At 39.5% G+C, this 24,924-nt stretch overlaps 1 protein-coding gene across 9 annotated transcripts in view; it reads right to left on the bottom strand.

Moving 5' to 3' along the window:
- MEIS2 (Meis homeobox 2) overlaps positions 1-24,924 on the bottom strand; it is a 209,411-nt gene that overhangs the window by 4,940 nt on the left and 179,547 nt on the right. For all 9 annotated transcript variants that reach the window (XM_047861657.1, XM_047861659.1, XM_047861653.1 and 6 more), the window contains one exon: positions 670-728. In XM_047861657.1, coding sequence (XP_047717613.1) covers positions 670-728 — 59 coding nt within the window. The remainder of the gene's footprint in view (positions 1-669; positions 729-24,924) is intronic.

The raw sequence follows: 24,924 nt of genomic DNA, 5'->3' as shown, positions 1-24,924 counted from the left end.
ACCTTCTCACGGGACACGGAAATGCCTCAGTGAACTAAGGAAATCTCAGGGTGGAATGATGAGGACTTCACGGGTATGGCTCAAGAGTACTGATAAGTGCTTCGGAGAAACGAGGGGATACTGTGAGGAAAAAGCCACATGCATTTTAGTGGGATGGATGGGAAGCATTTTAAACAAAGGTAATAATCTTGTACTAAAAAATAACGCTGGCAAAGCAGCGAGCTGGGCTCCAACAGAATATTATGAACAGTCCAAGCAAACGAATGGATACAATGAACTGAACAGGGGATGCTCCAGGAGTGAAAGCCACGTGAACACCAAGGAATTGTGGGTAACAAGAAAACGTGTGCTAATGATTGATGCAGACAAGCAATGAGTAATTCCAGAGCTCGCAGTCAAACAAACTGCTTGTGGCACTAATACTTGTGCCCAATTACCAATTCAGAAAGAAAATAAAAAGCAGTTTCAGTGGAGTCAGGGTGGGAAATCTCCAATTAGCACCAATTAGTGAAGTTGCTTCCTAAGTGCAATCCTGGGGACATTAGAAAAAAAATTCTCCCAGGACGCCTGATGGAAGCATTTATTTACCAGGTGATGAAACTCCTAGAGTATAACTTGATGAGGATCTGTGCCTATGGGACATGAATGCAGATACTAGTTGGAACTTGCCTGCTCGATTTGACTGGTCAATCATGGGCTGTACTATTCTTCTTCTGGCATTAATAAACCTGAAATAGAACAGAGAAGTCCAATCACCCAATGCAGTTTCTGCACCCTATGAGCACTTTGGCACAAACGCTGCGGAGGATAAGACGTGGTCAAACATCTCCCGAGAATTATCTTTCTGATCCAAAGGCAGTTTTCCCTTTGCAGTGTTCAGAAACAGTTGACTGGATCATCTCCATCATCTGATAACCAAGTCGGGGTTGACTTTCGGACAAAGGCTCAGCGAGGGAATCAAGTTTTCCCTGAGAAAACATCTATTAATTTGCAGGCGTGCTTCTGCTTCTTGAACAAGTTGGAATCTGGTTAAAGTTCACGGGCTGGAAGATTTTTCTCCTTTCCCTAAACTCCCCATCATAGGGAGACCTAGCTTCCCCTTGCAGCTGGTCATAAATGGAGACCAGGCTCTGGCACTCTGCTTTCACAAGGTATTGTTAGGTCAGCAAAGCCATCAATTAGGCTGTCTGAAGTTTTATCACCAACACAGCAGTAATAAGTGCTGGCCAGAAAGACTTCTGCTCTTTGGCAACTCCTGCAGTTTAAGCCTGTAAAGTTAGGGGTCATTTAGAGGTCAGTGCCAGCTGGGGGCGGCCTTTCCAGTCTAAGCTGGGACACCCAGGGCAGGGATAAGGTAACTGCCAACCATAAACCCAGCCACCTTTCAACCCACTAGAAAGACCCAGCCTCAGGTACACATGGTTGATATTAGGGCCCAAGAAACGTTTTCAAATCAGGTGGTGGCTGAATCACAGGAATGTAAAGGAGAAGCAGTTATTTCGTCTAGAAGCCTGGATCTAATTTTGTTGGAAATCCAAAAATAAGTGCCTACTTCATGTTACTTTAATGTTTAATAATGCCCATCAAATATTCATGTACAAACAGAGTAAGAGGATAAGAAATCTCCTTTATTTCTCCAAATTTAATAAAAACAAAACAATTTTCTACCATTTGCGAGTTACCCTTGTCCCTGTGCATTTTTAATGCTGTGCACTGCCCACACATTTGAAGTGATGCACGGGACTCACTGGCCGTGCATCTGGTGGGGGGCATGGAGGGAGGGCATGCCGCCTATAACATAGCTAGCACCTCCTTAAAAATACACCCACTTAGAACATTTCCCAGTATTTCCAGTTTGAAATCTTAAGGGCAAGGGACTTCGTGATTAATGAGTCTGCATGGGGCCACAGGCAGGAACTGAAAACCCATTCTTTGAAATTAGCCAGAAAAATTCTAGTGTGTGTTGGCAGCTCTGTGTTTCTAAGGAGTTGAAGTCCCTTCCTAGGAGGACAGCAGCCCACACTTGTTCGGGCCTCCCGTGAGCATTCTAGAGGGAATACAATTAGGCTGAAGAATAACAGCTGCAAGACAACCAAAGGAGTCTTTTGCATATGGTGTTTGTTTGCAAAACAATGAACTTCTTTATTACTTAAGGAAGTACAGCTCAGTTGTCAAAAATGTTACACCCTCTCAAGGTTTGGGGAAACAAGTGACAGGACTCGGGGAGGTAGAAACAAAAGGAGAGCTGAAACTGCACATGTATTCCCACCTGGAACATAAGTGCTACTGAGGAATATGGGACCAGATCACAAAGCATTCCAGAAGCATCCCTTAAATCAGAAAAGGAACTTAATTATCTACTCTTTCCCCACTGTCTTTACGGGGACCAAGGGGGACTGACGTGCAATTCTCACCCCCAGGAACTCGTTGTATCTGCGCAGCTTAAGACCAACTGAGATGCTCAGGAGAGCCTGGAGAAACCTTTTCTTTCCTCCTTGAAGTTTCTAATGGAGGACACACATGGCAGAGGCTTCACCTCTTTTTATGTGCTACTGATTCTGGTTTTGTTTCTTCCTACAGGCCAACTCTTTAGGTAAAATGAATTGCAATTTTTTCCCTTTTTCATTTTACCCTTTTACTCTTTTATTATTTACATCTGGAGGTTGTTCCCTTATTTATGTCTTTCTCCCCAGTTCCCCCAAACACTCCCTTCCTCACAGAGCTGCAAGGCATCATGGTTCTTAGTTCTCAGCAGGAGAACTCCACACTGTCTTCAAACAAATAATTACGGGGAAGGTTAGAGGTTCACTCAAAGGTCATTTCTTTGGATACTCGTCAGAATGTTTACATTAGTAAAAACGGGGTCCGCTCAAAAGGGTGTTCAATGGGGGACACACAACAATGCAGAACATTAAAAAAGCATTCTGTGTGCTAGCAGGTCTTTATAGAAGCGCTGAACTTGGAGATGCCACTCCGGTATTACATTTTCAACTAGTTACCATGGCATGGACTGGATGTTCACTAGCAGTTCTGGCGATGGCCTTTCTTTGCCCGGTTCTGCTAAACAAATATGCATAGAAGCCTCTGAAGGTTTTCAACTAGATCCTTTTTTACAAAGGGTCATAGAGATTCTGCTTTTTTTTTTTTTTTTTCACTTGGGTTCCATTTAGCTTCTCTGAATTTTTGTTCTCAAACAATGTTTTTGATCCATAGTGTTCTATCTTGCCAGGATCATAATTCTACCACATTCTTTCAAATCACACAGAATTTTAAAAACATATGGGCCCCAATTTTTCAGAAATCTCTTAACTTACAACTCCTGCCAATTGTCAACTCCCCTGATCTTGGGATATCTTACAAACACCATAGATGTTGTTATCAAAATTACCAATGAATGAGTTGACTTTAAGAACAATTTAACACGAGAAAAATGCAATTACCCCACTGTACTGATGATCTGCAGGCCACTCTTAGAAAACACATCAATGTACATACAATGGAGACATTTAACTATAGATTTTAAAAATTCAGACTAGGAGTACTTTTTATTTCTTTAGTATCACTAAGATAAAATTTCCAAATGCAACCTTTCCCTAAATTACATGACAAGAAATTTTTTCCACTTCCTCTGATCTATATTTTAAAATGACCTTATTCAATGCTCAAGTAGTAAACAGAATATCAAGTTTTGATTCTACTTAAAATGTGAAGACTCTAAAATTGAAAATACACTGATCTTCAATCTTTTAAGGTCCTAGCTCCATTCAGATGGAAAAACGCAACTCACTGGTTCAAAGACAAAAGACTTGTCTTAAAAAGGCTCAAAAGGTTTTTTTGGATATTAAATGGGTCTTACAAAATAACATTTTGATGAGTTAAGTGTAAATGAATCAGACACATATGGATTAAGTTATCCTTGAATTTCACACGGGTTTAAAAAATAAGGGGAAAAGAGGGTCTTGGCAAAAACATTTTGGACTTTGCCAAACCCAAAACATTTGAAAAATTGCTGAAGACATCCAACTAACCAAAATGCAGCAAGCTGCACCCAACTTTAATGAAAACCCCCACAAGTTATTTCCAATTCAAAGCCTGTTAAGTTTCTCATCTGTATCTGATATTAAAAATTTTTCTAAAGTTTTAATGTCATCCCAGAATGATTCTGAAGTTGAGGACATGTGATACACTTCTTTATTGGTATAAACAATTTAACCTGAAATTACAAAGTCTTTTAGAAATTAAATAGCTCTTAAAAACATTCTGAGATTTGTAAAACTTGTGTGCAAAATGTGCCATATATGATAAATGCCATAAATAAAATGTGCCAGTAAGCCTAGTGCCTTATCCAGATTTCACTTAGAAAAAATTTTCATTAGCCTCATTGTGACTTTTTTTAAGGGCTACAGATAATTCCATTAGTGACTCCCATAGGGAATGAGTGCCCTAAAGTGCACTAGTTCCATTGATTTGTATTGAACACAAAGTTAGTACCCAGGCTCACACAAAGACTCGGGAGAGTATCTACTAAGACTCTCTACTTTCTCGCTAAATTTTACAAAAATAGAAAACGCATTAGTATGTGCGATTCTTAAAAATCATACACTGACTGTTAGCTTAAAAATAACTCAATTATAGAAATAAATTCAATGACTTTCCAAGAATCATGAGGCCCTTTTGAGTCAACTCAGAGATGAGAAAAGAACGTATTAAAAAGAGAAAACGCAAGAGAGCAAAATATCACTGCAATCTCCTCTTGCCGTCTTACTGGAGGAGAGAGCTCCTGGAGACCTCCCCGCCTCCAATCCCCACCTCGGTCCCCACAGAAGAGCCAAACTTTTCAACTTTGCATATTTTCCTGCAACTGAAATTTGACCATCGTGGTTTTCCTTTGAAAGCTTTTTCACTCCAAAGCATATTTCAGATTGATAGAAGTAGGCTTAGGTGTCATTCCTGCTTGTTGATTTCTCTCCTTTTCTTTCTCCCCCTCCCTCCCCTTCTTTTTAAATGACTGATAAATCCCTTCTTTCTGGTTCACTAACTTCATGCCACACCTGGTAACCAACTTCTTTAGGCAGCATTCCTTTTATTAGAAAATGTAGGCCTCTGTGGAGTCACCTGGAAAGCCGCCAGCCCTGAAGGCTCTGAGGAGGAACCAAGGATCCCTGCGCTGAAGCTTTTCCGTGGATGGGTCTGGTCAAGGAAGGGGGCTGAACTGTACAAGAGGGATCAGATTATCTTGGAAGAGGTGTTAAAAGCAGCTTGGTGACTGGGGACCTGTTGAAAAAGGAAGAAGTTCTGCTTCTCCACTTTACCCAGCCATGGGACTCATCAGTGAGCGTGCTTATTCACAAAGCTTGCTACTGCTTGGTGTCTGATACAATGAAACCTCAACCTTGACAAATCAGTTATCAAGTTTCTTCACTTTTTTTCTTCACACACACAAAAAGCAAGTTTTTTTTTTTTTTTTTTCTGTGCTCTGGTCATGGCTAAGAGTGGGGGTTTCTCAGTAAGTTTCACTGAAATGGTTACATTGGTGAATTAAGCAGGCTTAATGTCTTTGAATATGTACTCGGGCACATGAATGATTGAGTCATGGTGTAGCCATGAGTTTTTCACTGATGGCCACACAATGGATCTTTTCTCATGAACAACTGTGAGCAAAATAAGGTAAATGAATGAAATTCATGGGCCACTCAGAAACACATTCACAGTTCATAATTTCCTGAAGCTACAGATTAATTTAGAATTTGATAGATACTAGACTTGTCTACAACTCTGAAAACGCATGAACTAATTACTCATACATTTATAACATGAACACATGATGCTAATCCGGAATCACAAACATTTTGCAGCTTTAGGAATATGCCTTGAGTAGTGGAACATTCAAGTTGAACACAAAAGGCTCTGGACAAAATTCTAAGTAGCTAATACTTATCTTTAATGACCTTCTAATGTGTTCTTTCAATATTCTTTTACCTAATTCTTCCCTGAAGTTACAGGGCTTACATAGGTTCTTTACTAAAATACCCTACTTTGGGCAAACCCTTCTCAATTATTGTTCCATATTCCAGACTTCTCCATAGAACAAAGTGATGGAGAGGGTAGGCTCATAATCTCTGCCCTTTACTTGTTGTGTGACCTTGGGCAAGTCTACGTGAACTTCCAGGCCTCTATTTGTTTCCTGTCTATAACAGGGCACTGGTTGAGACCAGATTGTTTTGAGGATTAAGGAAGATATTGTATGTAAAATGCTTGGCACAGTGCCTGACACATAGTAAGAGCTCATTAAATATTAGCTTACACTCGAAATGCACCTACCCAATGTCCCCTCCTAAAGAGCTCTGTCCTCTCATAGGAAATAATTAAGACTTGGTGGGTGACTATTAAGCAAATCCATGCTGAGCTGAAGAGAGGTAATCATGTGTTCTACTCTTACAAGTATCATGTGTCCATGTGCTAGTTCTTTCCCAAGGTCACAGCTAATTTAAATGCATAATGCCCTGGGGGGATTTTAGACACTGTAGTGGGCATCTGCTGGGGGGCTGGGTAGTGGGGCAAGTTATTTTGGAATCACACTCTCTAAAATGGTTCTCCACACCTGCAGGTCTAAGTGTGTTCCATGGACCAGTCACATCAACATCACAATGAGTCTGTTAGAACTGTAGAAACAGAGTAGTCCTCACCCTGGCACTACTGAATACTGAATTAGGATTTGAAAAGAGGTCCAGGTGATCTATACACATTTAAGTTTTAGAGGTCCTGCTGGAGATCACATAGCAAATAGATGATTGGGCCTTCTTCCTAAGAACAGAAATTTACAAAGATCAACTTTTAAGCATGAAACAGCTATGAAAATGCATGTATTACTCTCTTAAATTATCTCAGACCTAAATAGTCTTTTACTCCCTTGCCTCGGGCAAACAAAAATTTATAATAATTTTAATTCATTTTATTCCATGCATACTTCCTAAAGGAAAAGTTTGGCCAATAAAATGCTTTTTGTGGAAACTGTTACCTTTCAGTCTCTCTGGGATGGGCAGAAGGAAGATGGCAGAATTTTCTTTCTTTTCTTTTTTTACATGTATTTCTGTAGTGTTTGAGTTTTAATAAGAAGTATAATTGTTTTTATCATTAAATTTCAAAGGTGACCTGGATAATTTGGCATCTTATCTGATTAAGGTTTATATGGCCAATAGTGGAAACTTTTCAATAAAAGTATTTGGGAAATTTTCTCTACGATAGGGAATTATCTTTTGTTTCCCTTATAATATGGAGCAACAATAAACACTATTCCATAAGTATAATCAGACTTGAGGGCATGTAACAAAACATCCCAGTGGGTTATGATTTTGAAGTAATGTTATTCTTACAGAATGCCATCATTCATATGTGGCATCATTCAATGCCATTATTCATATGTGGCTACTTATCACTGACTATAAAAGTGATCCTTCAAAGCCACTTGAAAGCAAGGGAGGAGAAAACACACACACTTCCTTAGCTATTCATATCAAGGATCTATCCTCTTAAAGATAAAATACTAAGTCAATAGATATAAGTTGTAATATATTACCTCATCCTGTACATGATTAATGGCAGATGGAAATCAACTAGAAACTGAATTACTTTGGAAATTTTACTACTGACATTAAAATTCCAGATCTGTATGGCGACACACCTTATGGGGCTTCTGAAAACAACTCTTTTGCAGACATAGAACATCTATAACTTTGCTCAACTCTATCAGCATAGAAAGCAGAAGTCATCATTTTCACATTGCCAATTACCCAGTACCTGTTCATCTATCTAAACACTACAGCCCGACTGAGCTTTGAAAAGTCAACCAGTCACTTGATATCAGTTACACACATTTAAGCCAATTCTCATTATGCTCCTAACCATTTACTAATTCACTCTAAGAGGAGAAGATCCCAACAAATCTAGTATCTTTTTAGCTTTCATGATCACCTTTGATTGAAGTATTAATTCTTTATCCTACTTCTCAGTGGAAACTACCTAAGCATTAACTTGCCAAAAATGCACCAAGCTGTTTAGCAATTATGTATTAGGTATGTTTGAGGAGATCAAGGTGCACTCACATGCCCTCTGCTATGGATATCTCTCTGATTAGCTTGTCATCTGCTCAGAAGAAGATGTAGGCTGATTCACCCATACAGTCTAGCAGGCCAGCTGTTAGCTGCCTGTCAAGCCCTCAAGTGGACAAGTAGTCCAGGAGCAAAAATGTCACTCCTTTGATCTGGCAAGGAGCAGCTGCTGATTTATAGAGTAGGACTTTGTTCTTCCGTTCTATTTTACTTTCTTTCCTAAGGCAGAACCACAAAATCCAGGAGAAAAAAAAAAGTGCCGTTCCCAGCAACATCAACAAGCTCTGACAACTGCAACAGGGTTTTTCTTGGCCCTAACAAAGCTCTCAGGCATCTCCTTTGACGCTCACCTTTCCCCCCCCCCACTCCCCCCCCCACCGCCATTTTGTGCAATGCGGTAGTTATTGTTTAATTCAGCTTCTGTAAATGGAATGGACTGTGGCCAGCAAGCCTGGGGCATAAACACACCTGTATGAAAGAAGCCTTATTGTAGCAACCATCTACAAGCAAGCTCACATGAACCACACGTTCCTGAGTTCAGAAAGAATGCTCCATTTTTTCCTGACAGCAAATTTTACCCTAAGTGAATTTCTATTTTTGGTGCCACCAACCTGCGATGACCACATTTGAACTGTTTCCTCTCCAATAGCACTGCACTCTTTAAATCAAAGAGAAAAAAGGATTAGATGTTTTTTAAATCTGTGAGCAAACATATCCATCAAAAATGTTTATCCGCTGTCAATAGTATCAATCATTAAGAGCTGAACTGAACATCCAGAAAGGCTTTAGCAAATGTAATATCAAAGATTCCATAATGTTGATTTCATTACCCCTGATATATACTGACACGGGCTTTCTGAGTAACATATAAGGAAGAAAATCAACAAAATCTACATAAGCCATACGCATTGTCTTGCTAAGAATTTTGCATACATTTAATCCTATTCTCAACGGATAAATGTCAGGTCAGAGATGTCCTATCACATGAGTGGAACAAGAAACAACATGGCCTTGAGATAAACTGTGAGAAGTCATCAGCCATATGGATGCATGTACATGTATGTGTGTGTGCATATGTGTATATGTATATGTACATGTACATGCACACACCTACATATGGCAATAAACTTTGCCAGAGACTAATACCTGGCTAGGTTTTCTGTGCTAGTGCTGAAGAAAGAAAGATACACACACACACACACACACACACACGTTGATATCTGTGTGTATATATATATGTATATATCTGTGTATCATATATATGTATATATATGTATATATCTGTTTCATATATATATATATATATATATATATATATATATATATATATGAAAGAGTTATCGACTCTAGGATATTTAACCACATAGGTCACATAGGTCAAAGACAGGAATTTTGTGGGTGGTGGAAATGCTGACAACAAAGGAGAAAAAAACAGTTGGTAAAACTCCTTGTGTCTACTTGGGTCATGCCTGTTATGTTCTAGTGTTTGCTCTCTTCTCTACCTTTTTCACTTTCCAGGGAATAGAGATTTTTGTCAGCCTCATTTCTTGTTTTATGCTATGTTGCCCTTTGGTCAGTCAAAAGTTACTAAGCACCCATCTCCTCAATGTTCAGGGAATTGTACTAGTAGGATGCTTTCTCTGGGAGTGTGTGTGTATCCCAGTGAGAGACTGGGTTCTGGAGAGTGGACAATAGTGGGTAGGAAGGGAAAGCAAGGTGTAGGGGAGCAGGGATTACTTAAGGCCTATTTTCATCCTTTTTCCATCCTAAAAAAATTGGAATGAATAATTTTTAAGGTCCATAGTAATCTGTACACGTGCCATGTAAAAATCTTCCTCATTCTATACTTAACAAAACACAAGTTTAATGACACAATACAAGGTCATATATAATAAGAAATTACATGTAACACATAAATATATAATTATGCGACTCTCTATTTAAAATTTTCAAAAGGCAGTGCATGCCTTTAAAAGAGTTTTATTCTTCACACCCACAGAAACCAACTGAAAATCACAATTTTATAATACCTAATAATTGCAAATTACAAATTTACCACACAGTAAATAGGTGTGAATAGGGTAGGGCCATTTGAAAAGTCAGATGGAAGTTCATTACTGAATTTGTGGAGGAAGAAAGTTGAATCAGATTAAAAGAGCATAGAATACTGGAGAGGCAGGAAATAAGGAAATGGCATGCTTACAAAGACACTAAGGCAGACTAGGGCCCATTTTATGCAAGGGAATTGAATTCAGACTGGCTCCTGGTTTTAGAAAAGCTGACTAGAGTTAACAAACTGGTGGAAGTCCTCTGTCCCACTGCCCCCAATTTTATTGAGGTACAATTGACATATAACATTGTGTAAGTTTAAGATATAATGTGTTGGTTCGATAACCATATATATTGCAAAATGATAGCCACCATTAGCATTAGCTAACACCTCTGTCATGTCATGCAGTTTCCATTTCTTTTTTGTGATGGGAAACACTTAAGATCTACTCTTCTAGCAACATTCAAGTACATTCTATGGTATAGCTAACAATAGTCACCATGCTGTTCAGCAGGTCCCCAGAACTTATTCTTCTTCCAACTGGAAGTCTGTACCCTTTGACCAACACCTCCCCATTTCTCCCCTCTAGTGAAAGTTCTTTTTTTTTTTTAATTTTTTTAATGTTTATTTATTTCTGAGACAGAGACAGAGCATGAGTGGGGGAGGGGCAGAGAGAGAGGGAGACACAGAATCCAAAGCAGGCTCCAGGCTCTGAGCTGTCAGCACAGAGCCCGATGCGGGACTCGAACTCACAAACTGTGAGATCATGACCTGAGCTGAAGTCAGTCGCTCAACTGACTGAGCCCCCCAGGCGCCCCTCTAGTGAAAGTTCTTGAGTGATCAATCGAATCCCTGAAGTTCTTGAGTAGTGGGATAACAACAAAAATATGGTGCCTGAGAAGCCATGCTGATGGACAAGGTAGAGGCTGAGAAGGTAGAAAGGTCTGATCCAAGCAGAGAGGGAGATAAAGTGAGCACAGATGAAGGTGATAGAAATGAAAAGCATGAAAAAAAAAAAAAAAAGAAATGAAAAGCATGAGGGACAACTGGTGAATTCTGCTTAGATGGTGAAGCAGAAATACAAGTATGGAAGATGTTCAAGAGCATAAACCTGAGAATCTGTCTTTAGCCTGTTATGGTATACTGTGGATGAAAAGTGGAAATGTAGAAGAAATTCCTACTTGTGGTGGTGAGGAGAGGCAAGCTCAATTTTCCAAATGTTACCTTTGAGTGGATAGTGGGACTTTGAGGCTGAGGGGCTAGGCAGGCCACTCAAGACAAAGGACAAAAGAAGAGTAAAAGTTTAGAAAGAAATGACTCTATTCCAGAACCTTCTAATCTCTTCAAATCTCCAAAACTATATGAATACCCCAGAGCTGTGCAAACAAATGTAATAAATTGCCCGGCTGCCTCCAAAAATTCCTTCCTTCTCCTGCATCCTCTGATTTTACAAAGTCCAATCTAGAAATGGCTGGCTAAGTCAACTGTCAGTAAAAACCTCTGTGGCCTGTGGCCATGGCCTTCTTTCTATTAGGCCTACTTTGCTTTTTCTTTTAATGCTGAGATAATCTGTGTGACTAGATGTAGATGGCAGTGGTGATAACATGCCGGTCACTCTGTGTGCGCAAGCTGTATTCCATTCCATCCTTAACAAGGGTAAGTTTAGTGACAGAATTTACGAGAGTTTTAAAAATTGGATAGAGGAGAATACATACAGGAGACCATGTGTGTTTAAGCAACAGCATAAGACAATCAAGGGTAGGTTTTCTCTAGGTAGTGACAACTAATTTAGAAGAGAATTGATAGGACAAAGTGTTACATTTAAAAGGGACTCCATTAAGTGTGATGGCTTCCAAATTGTGTCCTCCTCTCAAACCATATTTTTCTTTTTAAATGGCCTTTTAAGGTGAAAAATACAGCACTTCACCCAAAATGGTGTGGAAACAAATGGTTCTCAAGGCTCTATTCTTCATCTCGGGCCAAACCACCCCAACACCAGCAATCTAAAGCCACTTGGCATTTTGGAGGGAAGGTGCTATGCATGTGAATGTCCCCGTGGCTCTTTCATTTGTCTGTGGGGCTCCTTTTTCTAAAGCAGCAGGGGAAACTTCAGAAGGCCAGCTTGGCATGCCAGAAGTGTTTGGATGGGCCAGGCCCTTATCCTTCTTTCAATTCTCCTGCTGGTTTAAAAGAAAGGATGTGGCAGAAGGCACATGCAGAAGGTGGCAACATTCTTAGGGCCCTTTATCAATACCACTGCTTTCTTTAAATTGTAGCTTGGTCTCTTGTTTCAGAGGCTGAGATTTTAGCACTTTTAAAGGGAACCAAAAGTGAGAAATCTCCTAGGTGTTAAGCTTTGGAGTGGCTTCAACCCAAAATATGATAAAATGAGATTAAAACACAGAAAGTCAAGTAATATTAAGAAAGATCCAACAAACAAAAATATCATAAATAGGCAGATATGTTTCAGTCTTTCTGTTTAAACCAAATGCTAGTTAACCAGTTCATATCGGCATCTAGTACAGGTGCCAAAGGAATCAAAAAAAAATCAAAGATCTAAAATATTTTTAAGTCATTTAAAAGAAACTCTGATTCTAACAGCTTTGTACTTAACAATAACCCCTGAAAATTATTAAAACACATCCCACTGTGTCAAGAAGCAAAAAAAAATCTATTTATGAACGGTATGACTTAAGGTCCTCGTATTTATGATAATCAAACATCAAAGACCAAATTCCAAATAAAGTTTCCCAACTGCTTTTCCTTTGACTTGACAGCCAGGTAGCCCTCTCTATCTTCTTCCAGCGATGTTATATGCTGTCTTTCCAATGCGACGGTATTATTACCCACAAAATTTTTAGCATCATCCCGTAATCATAAAAGACATAAAATATATCTTTATAAACCACAAGAGACATAGCAAACCAGCAGTTATGCCACATCTGTTTTAGTCCTTAAATATTTTAGCGTTAGAGGGCTAGTTAGTGGATTTCTCCCCCATTTGCAGAGAAATAAAGACATCAACCTTTGATTCTGACATTCCACAGAAAGCTATAATCTCCAATAGACAAAGAAGCAAACACATTGTACTGCAATTTGAAAGAATTTTAGAGCAGATTCATGTTTCACATCTATCAGAATCTCCTAAAGTGGTTTAATTTAACTATTAGAAATAAAAATGATGGCATTTGAATAATCTCCATTTTAACAGTAAAGATAAAGTGACATCATTATGTATCCAAAACTAATTTAATTTAGAAATCGGTTTAAGTGCCATAGATTCTTACTTTGGAGTCAGGTAATGTACAAATAAACAAAAAGGCAATTAATAAATATAAAGTGGGGCGCCTGGCTAGCACAGTCAGAAGAACATGCAACTCTTGATCTCGGGGTGGTGAGTTGGAGCTCCATGTTAAGTATAGAGATTATTTAAATAAATAAGCTTTAGAAAAATAAGCATAAAGTTAATATTTCCAACTAACTAGGAACACACTATCCATTCTGTCTGGGCTGGCCTTTTCTCCCCCATGGTCATCTGGTCAACACAGCTTTCAAAATTCCCTTCAGAGAATATCTCTGTGAAGTAACTTTCCTGATTCCACAGTCTGGAATTCTACAGCACTTCCTCAGTCAGCCGCACCTAGCTAATATGCCCATCACAGCATTTATTCAACACCACCATCACAATTTACTTGTCTAGCTTCCCACCAGATAGCCTGAGAGAGAAGGAACATCTTAATTCTATATTACTGAGACACTATCAAGAATATAGTACATCCTCAATAAAATGTTTGAACAGATAACTGATGGAATGTATGAAAATAGGGTTCCTCCACCTTGGAAATAATGTAGGATTGAGAATATAAGAAAGAGCTTGTAGGGATTTTCTTGTCCTCACTTTGCAAATGGTGTAGCTGAATCACTGATGAAATTATTTTTCCTAGAATGGGGAAGAGATATGATGGAAATAACTCTGGCTTCCTGGTTCTGGTCTGGTTATCTGTGCATTCAGAAACAACTAAAGATCTAGACTAGAGGCATTAGTTAAAAACAATTTTTTTAATGTTTATTTATTCTTGAGAGAGAGACAGAGACAGAGCGTGAGTGGGAGAGGGTCAGAGAGAGAGGGAGACACAGAATCCGAAGCAGGCTCCAGGCTCTGAGCTGTCAGCACAGAGCCTGACGCGGGGCTCGAACTCACAAACTGTGAGATCATGACCTGAGCTGAAGTCAGACGCTTAACTGACTGAGCCACCCAGGTGCCCCAAGAGGCATTAGTTTAAAGGCGTGAATCCATCCAGGCATTAGAGATGCCAGTCAAATCTTCTGTGGAAGAGAAGGACTCGACTTGGCAGAAAATGAGCATCAGACTTTTCTAGGCTGGGGAATAGATGATATATTGGAACATGATAAGTCTGGTGGACTTGAGAAGAAAGAATAAGCTGAGAGTCACGGGAACTGAGGGCAATGGACTTTTGTGACATGTGCGCGTGTGTTGGGACAGAGGACTAGTGAGTAGGAAATGAAGGGGAAAGATTTGTGAGATTTAGAAAGGGAGGGAGAATAGAAAACTTTCTGAAAATATCTATTTTTTCATTATATTTTTCTAACGAAGTTTTTCCCAAATTGTGCTCTGAGAGTTACAGTGTCAATAGATGTTTCTCTAAAATGGGAGCAGTCCTGGCAAATAAGCGTAGGCAACAATACTGAGTGCGACGAAGTGAACGCAAAGTGTTGCTGCTCGGATGGTGCCACAGCCTTTCATATGCTTAAGTATAAACCCCAGAGAAGGAATGATGCTACCTATCAATTTCTAACTTTAGTCATTAAGATTTTAGGGGCACAAACATTCCAAGGTTTTGAAAAATTGAAGCAAGATTCTGGTTTTTACATGAAATTGTATTTTTAAATGGTTCATCGACAATTGATCAAACAATTCATCAAATATCCTATTAAAGGATTTCCATGGTCCTATTTTCCCACATCAGATTCTAGAGATGGAGAACCATTTGTAGGGTTCTTCTTTTATATCTTAACTGTTCACAATCCCACTTCCAAAATTATAAAACCTGACTACTCCATAGAACTTTGAGCCCCAAAATGTTGACAATGGGGTTTAGAGATGGGGCTGGAAAACGTTCTCTAGACCTTTTCTATCTCCTTAGACGATAATTTTAGGCTGAAATGTTTTCTATAACCCTCCCTGTTTCCTATTTTCTTCATTCGATGACATGAAAACCATTATTGTTTAGCATTTGTCTATATATGCCTAAAATCTCTGCTTCAGAATGATTCTTAGAAACTGAAGACTAATCTCAAACGTAAGATAGTTTTCTTTTCCCCAACACCGTCTGCATCTTCCATTCATCAGAAGTGTGACTGGACTGTGGCCATCTGATGTCAACAGCAAGTGTTGGAGATTTACATATATGAAGGGTGGGAGATGGGGAGGAGAGAAACAGACAAGGTGGTTGGGGCAGGATGCTAAGGGGGAAGAAGAAATGCGAAGGAGAAGGAGACAGCAAAAAAGGAAGTGCTGCTTTCGATAAAAGTACATGGACAGACATCAAATGCTCCTCCCTCCCCTGCCCCCACCAATTCCACGTTCTTGTTTACAGAGCGTACAAGTACAAAATCAGCTTTTACTTATAACTGTGTTAAACACCACCTGCCTGCCCTCTGAACCTTGCTGTCCCGGGATGAGGTCAGCCCGGCGGAGGGCTCCAGTTCTATAAGCAATCCTGTCATTCAGGCTAACAGCAGTGATTCACTCACAGGAGGCAAAAATGACTCAATTGTTGGGCTTTATTGACTCCAGGGAGCACAGCTACTCTATCATTACCATGGAGTGCAAACACCCTGAGCTCTGTTTTGGTCCACTTAAAATTACTATTTGCTGTGAAGGATTGGCAAAGCAATTCTTAAAATGATGGGGGTGGAAGTCAGGCAAGCGCCATTATGGGCTTTTCCTTCCGTTTAAGCAGAAGTAAGCAGTAGAGGACTTGTTCGGAGCCTGACCTACTTATTTAACCTTTTGTTCACTTCGCTGTATTAACATATATTAACTGGCTATATAAGCCCTAGGGGGGATAACAACCTCATGACCAAATTATGCTTCCATTTTCATGGGTAACCTCTCCTTGGGTGGAAATTAAACCCCAATATAAATACATTTTAGGTCCATACAGAATTGAGGAGGGATGCCAAAAAACAAACGCTGAACAACAGTCCCACAAAGACCACAGCAACCATGGCGTGGTCGGGAAAATTACACACCAGAGGAACTATTTGAAAAACCAAATAAATTTAATTAAATAAGTTACAGAATTATTTTCCCCGTCTCTTATCTACTCCCCTTGGTTAATATCCACGACATACTGATGTTGCATAATTGCGCTTATGGAATGCTGCAGCTCAGAGCCATAATGAGCTGCCTTTGCACAAAGGCAGCGAAAGTGGTTTCCCTACAGAGTTATCTTCTCAATTATTTATACTTGCAACACTTTCACATAATGGCAGTTTTAAAATCAAACAAACAAAGCAAACTGTACAATAAAGGAAGGAGACAAGAAGGTGCAGGGACCTTTTCCTTTCTTTTTTTTGAACACCAGAAGGGATAGGCAAGCCACATAAAGTCAACTGGATTTGGTTCCTCGAAGAGTCTCAGGGGCCTTGCGACCAGACAGCATCAAAGCATCTGAGATTGCCACCTTGGTGAGGGATTAGACCAGCTCTACATACCTGCCTTGCTTTTAATCTGTCATATCCAAATATATAAAGGAATGCAAACTTTATTTTTTTTTCTTTTATAAGTTTGTCTTTGAAAACTCCTAACAATTAGACTTGACCCCCAATTCTACTCCTGGGGGAAAAAAAAGGTGCCAACTGTCAAAATGATGTCCCTGTAAACAGAAAATGGCCCCCAGGCTGGCGGGGGTGGGTGGGGGGCTTGCCAGTTTTTATGATGTTTGTTTCCACTGTCCACACCTCAAAAACTCATACATAGAAGCGGAAAAGCTATTTTGCAGTTATATTACATAGGGATATAGAAAATAAGGGGTATATTTAAATATTAAGGCAAAATTTAATGTTATTTCTAACATTGAATTTTGGAATCTCTTTGAAATGACCTGTTTACATTAAGCTCTGACTTACTTTGTTCTCAGCATCTAGTTCAATAGACTGGTCAGAGTAGGTGCTCAATAAAAATGTTAGCTAGGTTATTTTTCCAAGCTAATCCATAGATGTGGCTGAGGAGCTTATATTTTAAGAAATTAAAAGTGAACTTTTGACCAGGCACATATTTTGGATCTGCATAAAATCTATATTTCGTTTAAGACTCTCCATTAAACAAGCATAGGTTCCAGCCTTCGGGAGGTATTTAGCATCTTGAAGAGTTATTCCTCATCAGATAATGGCCACTCATATATCTGTGACCGAAGATATTCATTAACAGCATCAGTGAAACACAGCTTTAATATCACCTATTAGCCATTTCCAAATAACAAAATGTAAGGCAACTATTTCCTTAAAGTCCTGCAGGGAAAGATTATAACGATGATGCAAAAGCATAATAATTTTAAGAACCTCAGAATTTGTCTCTTGCAATATGCCTACATGCACATACACTGAGTTTATACACACAGACTCATTTTTCATAAATGTACCTTGTGACTTTAAATGTCTCCTGACTTGACACTTGACCTTAAGGAGATTTTTTTTCTTTTCAAGCACAGTGAAGGATCAGAAGGAAGTACACACACACACACACACACACACCATACTGAAAGGAAATCAGACCATGATCCATTACCCAACTGAGGACAGGCTATGGATGGGGCTGTCAAAGGGAAGCAGTTGGGACTGAGTTGGGATCCACCACATTCTTTTGCTTCGCCCCAGGAATCAAATGAACTGGATAGTGCATTGTGGCCATGGGCTGCTTCTTAACACTCTTCTTAGCCATGGAGAGCTAGAGTTGAGCCATATTTTGTTGGCAACTCCTTTCTTGTAGCTACTCTCAGCTCCAAGGTCAATGCACTTGGTGTAGTGGCAGGAGCTGAGGGATTGTAACCCAATTCTACTTACCAATCTAAAACTATACCTCACTAAAAAATAATAATAATAAATAAAACTACATCCACTACTTGGCCTCCCAACAGCACTAGCCACCTTTAATACTGAAAACGATCTTTCCAAATGTGTGCATGTGTGATAAAGGGTGATACAAGGAAAATGCAGATGATGATAAGAAAACTCTCATGCCAGATTAAAAACACATCCTTGCTATAGGCAAATATAAGCCTGAATGAACTTTGATGTATTGCAAATCTATCTTATGACATGCATAACGTATCTTTCAAAGACACTGATGCAATGACTAGTATGTAATTAGTCCTTATGTGAGAGATTAGTAAAATGTTGAGGTCTAGAAGAGAATTGGGTAGTTTTTGTACTTTGGAATACCCGCAAGTTCGGGAGGGAAAACTCAAGATTCTGTGAATGGGCTTCAGTTCATTTGAAAAGCGCTCCTCTGGCAGTCAAAACTGCTTTAAATGTCAGTAGATTATGGGTGGAAGTGAGTTGGTTTGGAGAGTAAAACCAAAAGCTGGCTGGGGTTGAGAGGGTGGGACTCTCATTCCTGTGAGGCTCCCACTGATGCGAACAGAAATTGCTATCAGTGGCTTGAGGGCAGTAATATTATAGGGCCCTCAATTCCCAAATGTGACAGATTCATAAGAAACCTTAACCTCTATTTTTTGCAGCTTTCCTCAACCACAGCAACAGACTCTCTTTTAGTAGACCAGCCAATTAACCAAGCATTTAAAAAACCCACAAATCTATATCAGTAGCTTCACAAGACAAAAAAAAAAAAAAAAAAAAGGAAAGAAAGAAAGAAAGAAAAAAAGATGTGTGAAGTAAACACTTAATCATTGTAAGCTATCTGATCCAGGATATTCAAGGGCCAAACAGGCTATGGTTGAAAAAATTAATTTCAAAAAATCAGAAGAAATGACATTTTTCTCTCTCTTCCTCTAAGCATCCCATATAGTTGCTTTTACATTTTAGTTCAGAGAGAGACCTGTCCTTCAGTTTACCCTTGACTAGTGGCAAATCTGATAAGGGTTGGCACAAATACGTTGAGCCTGGTTTACAATTTGTTTTGCAACTTCCCTTCCCAGATAAACATAATCCAAGTACAACTTCAAAAAAAAAAAAAAAAAGTTGTGTTTACTTGTCCTGTGCTTACAGATTTTTTTCTTCTAAATGTTCCCTCAGGATGCTGGCTTGCAACCTAGAAAAGGCTTGGATTTCAGCTTCAGTCTCCAAGGTATTCTACTGTTCAGCTGGGCCGTGTGCTAGGAGGGAAGCTCTCTACCTTGCTGATTTAATTAACAGGATTCTTTTCATTATTATGGGGATTTAGTTTCTTCTTGCCTTTCAGTGTTTGGGAAACAGTGATTTATGTTTTATATTTTGAAGGAAAATTTATTGTTGTTTGACAGCTGGGGCTCGGTAAATTCCCAGCATCTAAGGGACCCCAGGGAGGCATCACAGTGGCCCTGCCCTGCCCACCTGAATACTGTCATGGGGGCCCCCCCTCCAGAAGTGAGAAGAGCCATCGGCTGTTCAGTGCCCATCCCACTCCTCCTCCCTCTGATAATTATACCAGCAGGGGTTGGCCCATTCCCATTTATGGGATTATTAGTATTAGTAGGTTGATCAGTAACTGTGAATCACTGATTCACTGAAGTGAAGCAAACAGTCCATGAATCTTTGGATTGGATTTAATCTCTTAACTAAATGGAACTCATTGAATTAAGTGGTAGACTGTGCTATGCTTATTATGATGACCATGGCTAGTCCCAAAATCAGGACAAATGTTCTAAGTCTGAGTATGCCTATGGGGGCAATGCAAATACATCTCCAGTTAGTGCTGTGGAAAATCTGGCATAGATGGTCATCACTACTCTATTGGATTACTACTCTTCTAGGCCACCTAGTCCATCAAATTCTGACTTGGAAAAAGAGTAAAACAGTAAAAACTCTAGAAGACTCAGAGCTAATTCATATTTTAGGTGAAAAACTTCAGGTGCCAGTTAATGCCCATAATTTGACTATAACCCAAATCTCCTTTTCTAAGAAGACTTCACAATTCACCTTCACTCAATTATAATGCACATTTATTGAGCCAGGCACTCAATAGTGCATGCATGTATCCCCTTTTTTTTCTTTTAAATGTTTTATCTATTTTTAAGAGAGAGAGAGAGCCTGAGTAGGGAAGGGGCAGAGGGGGTAGGGAGACAGAAGATCTGAAGTGGGCTCTGCACTGAGAGCAATGAACCTAATGTGGGGCTCGAACTCACAAACTGTTAGATCACGACCTGAGCCCAAGTTGGATGCTCAACCTACTGAGCCACCCAAGTGCCATCATGCATGTATCCTCTTATTTAATTCTCTCAAAAACCTTATGAAGTAATAGTATCAACATTCCTATCTTATTGTTGGGGAAACTTAGATTTAACAAACTTTGATAATATGCCTAAGGTCACAATGTTAGTAAGTGGCCAAGGTGAAACTGAGATCCAGGTCTTTCCGACTTACTGTGTTCTACATGAATATATTGGGTTGCCTTTCCAGCATGTATATACTGACAGTGAAAAAAAGGAGTTCGAGGCTGAACGGTGTTCCCCCAAATTTATATGTTGAATTGCCCATCCCCAGTACTTCAGAAGGTAACCACATTTGGAGATAGTCTTTAAAGGAGTTAAAATGAAGCCATTGTGTCTGTGTGTGTGGGGGGGGATCCCTAGTCCAATACGATTGGGGTCCTTCTAAGAAAGGAAGAGGCACCCAGGGAGGCAGGCACACAGAGGAATAACCATGTGAGGACATGCAGAGAAGGGCAGCTATGAGTAAGCCTAGGAGGCAGACCTCTGAAGAAACCAAACCTGCCAACACCTTGGTTTTGGACTGCCAGGCCCCAAAACTGTAGAAATGAATTTCTGTTGTTTAAGTCACCCAATATGTGGTAATTTGCTATGGCGGCCCTAGTGAACTCACGTAGGAGGTGTCATGGAAATGGGTTGGAAGAAAAGCAGAAACCAAACCTGTTATTTGGAAAGATGGTCACTTCTTCTCCATAATCACTGGATGCACCCTATTGTTGGTGGCATTGGCTCCTGTCAACCTTGCATACACACCATGACGAGCCCTTATTTTCCATTAAAAAGCAAGTGGAAGTTGTAGAATGGCAAATGGGATGGCTCAGGCAATGGCAACAGTGATGAGAAGAAAGCCATTTTATGTGTGAGAAAGGCAGTGCTACTCAGTCAGAGAAGGGAAAAGGTAGAAGGCTGGTGAAATGGGTGGAAAGAGTTTTGGACTTATCGGGAGGAACTGTCTGTGACACACACACACACACACACACACACACACACACACACAATTTGGGGCTAGGAAATGAGGAATAGCCAGGGTCATTCTTACTGTCTTCTCTGGAGGGGCCTGCAGCTGAAACATCTCCTGGGAACTAGGGAGCATCTTGATAACAATCTGATCACAAGCTTGCTTAGTACTAACAGACTCTTTTTCTGATATCTTCCAGTCAGGCAGGAAAAAGAGAGCCAGGTTTTAGACCCGACACATTAAAATGGAACCTTGGAAATTACTTGATTTCTAGACCAGGACTTTTCACTCACCTAAATTAATAAACTAATAGGTTCTAAGGAATAATAAAGGACAAATATAGAATGTGCATTTAATTTTACAGTGGTTAGCATTTTCAAAAATCTTTAAAATCTAGGGAAATGAGTATGGGAACATGGCCCAACTGGTGAAGACAAAACAAAGTAAGTTACCACTCTGAAACTGATTCCACAGGTCCAAGGTAATTTTCTCATTTATCAGTTCTGCAGGGTTATTGGAGACTTGTACTTTAGAAATTTGAATTCCCTTTGTTTATTCAGCCTGTCTGTCTGGATCCCCAAACTCAGGGCCTAACTCCGTCCTAAAACTTCAGGCTTCTCAAATTTTCCTGCAAAGAAAATCCTCAACAGATCTTTATCTTCGACCACACTCTAAGGAAACATCTGGGCAAAATGTCGGCCACCAACTCATCACCATACGGAATATAAATTGTAAAAAGTTTTGGGTCAGTACGAGAGTAAGAGAACACTTGAAGAGAACTATCACAATGGTGAGAAGTTCATGCCATACACATAACTGGGATTTCTTTACACACAGGGCCAAGGTTCAGAACAGAAGCGTCTCCTTGCGTGTCTCATCTCTATGCCACCTGTAATGAATCCCGTTCCCATTATGTATATAGTATTGTCTCCCTTCAAACAGTCAGCTGGATCTCCTAGTTTAACTCCTTCCTTTTAGTAGTACTCTTTGATTATTTGTAGAAATTCTAGAAGATACAATTGTTAATCCCCTTGAACAAATATTTACTCAGTGTCTGCTCCCTGTTGGCATTGTACTGAAGGCCTTATGAGGAGGAACACAAAAGAGGAACTTGTAGCAGAGGCCACATTTGGCAAGTGAAAAAGGTACTCGATATGAGATTAATTTCGTGCCCTATGGATCTCCTAGTTTAATTGAAGAAATAAGACACATACCTATCCACCAATCTGTTAGGTTTTATGTCATGATAGAAACAGTACAACTTAATGGAAACACTGTGGGCTTTAGAAACTTGGGTTTAAACCCTAGCTATATCACTTTCTGTGTGGTTTTGGATAAGTTCTTTAACCTTTCTGTGTCTTGTTATCCTCAAGTATAAAATGAGAATAAATTGTATGACCTACTTCAAAAAGAGTTGCCCTGAGGATGAAACGTGAAGGCCAGTTTGTATTGGAAAGGCATCAGAACATCATCTGAGAATTAAAAGGAAAAATGTTCAAATCATTCTAAAATAAATTCCCAATGTTTATAATCCTCCAAACACTGCAAAGCATACACAGATGAAGAAGATTCAGTCTTGCTCTCAGAAAGCTTGACATTTAGCAGTGAAGAGATGACCATGCTACAGGATAAAAGAGTCTCAATGGCAGGACAGTGGGTCATGGGTGTGTGGAGAGGATGGACACAATGTGGGTGAGACAGGGAAGAGGACAGGAGGCTTTGGGCTCCTCCTGGAAGGATTCTGACAAGTGGAGATGGGAAGGATAGAAGGGGGCAGAACATACCAGGTAGAGGTAACTACTAAGCAAGTCACAGAGAGAGCAAATACTTCTACCTCATATGCTCAGTACCAAAGGTATTAGACTCAAGTTGGAGACAAATTTAAATCTTAACTCTCTGACCTGATTCAATATTTCTCATTTGTAGAATGGAGATAACACACACTTCATACATTTATTTTAAAGATTAAGTATAACCACATAGTTGACATATTTAAAATACAATCAACTTTTAATTTATTTTTTAAAAAGTTCATTTTCTTAGTAGTCTCTACCACCAACATGGGGCTCCAACTCACAACCCCAGGATCAAGAATCACATACCTCTTCTAACTGAGCCAGCCCCACTATTTTTTAAATCTTAGAAAGAATAATTAGAAAACCTTCCAATGTTACCAAAAGAAGTCTAATTATCTTCTAGGTTATGTGTACAGTAGCCCAATCATACTACTTATTTCTATTATCACTTAAACACTGGAGGATGAGAGTCAAAGTTTGTGTTACTAAATTGCACGTAGTTATTACTTTATGTAGAATCAACCACCATTAGAATGTCAGTGGAACAAAGTAAATGATAGGGGAGATAACTTGAATTTTCAACTATTTTGTTAGGTCTTAACTTCCAGGGCATTTTATTTGTCTCCCCACGCTGGCATGGATAAGCATAAATGTAATAGGTGGACCTTTGTTCAGAGTTCACAAATTATTCTTTTAAATATTTAGGTATATAAGAAAAACATACTTATTCTATTTGTGGTTCCTTGAAGTCAAGGACAATGGAAGCCAAAATATCTAGTGTTTGGAGCATGGGTATTAATGCTGAAATAAAAAGAAGAAGTGGGAGCTGAAGATTAGAGTTCCAGACACTCAGCAATCCATACCTCTCTTCTACATCCACCTCTCTTAATTCTCAAAAGTCTTAGAAGGCGAGGGTGAAAATGGTTTAGAACCCGTATGGCTGACTACTAAAAGTAAATCAGCTGAAGCTCCGTTAACGGGAGCACGTGTGAGATGGTGGCTCTAAATGGGGAGCAGAAATGTGGTAAAAAGACCTCCATGCTGACTTTTGGCAGACTAGGCTCTCTTACTCATCATTCTCACCAAGTGAAGAAAGTAGAAATACCATTCTGACCTAGTATTTATAAGGGATACATTCTCAGAAACTCCTGTGTTCTGATGGTAAAATAATACAGAAATTACATGGCAATCAAGTCCTTCACTTAAAAAAAAAAAAAAAGGAAGTTCTGCACAAGTCACGTGGAATCATATTGTTCTACATCTTTTACCTACAAAGGAACTGACCAATCCAACACACACAGGTGGAGGTTCGGAATTAACCTACCCTCAGGGCTGGAGTGCAGCATAGGATCCTGTCTTCTGTTGGTAAAAGCACGCTTCAAAGAAAAGTCAGGGGGAAAAAAACAAAAACAAAAAACCCTCTCGTTCAGTTTCAACTCTGAAAAACCAAATAAATCTAGCAAATTTTCTATTCATTAATCAAAAATGGTCTATAAAGTTCTCCAGGATGCAGCCCTTGTAGAATGAATTTTTAATGCTACCTTTGCCCTAGTGACAGGTA

This window comes from Prionailurus viverrinus, chromosome B3, assembly GCF_022837055.1.
Source record: "Prionailurus viverrinus isolate Anna chromosome B3, UM_Priviv_1.0, whole genome shotgun sequence".
In the NCBI taxonomy this organism is placed as follows: Eukaryota; Metazoa; Chordata; class Mammalia; order Carnivora; family Felidae; genus Prionailurus; species Prionailurus viverrinus.
Note: the sequence above shows the minus strand (reverse complement) of the source record. Positions and strands in the feature narration are given on the sequence as shown.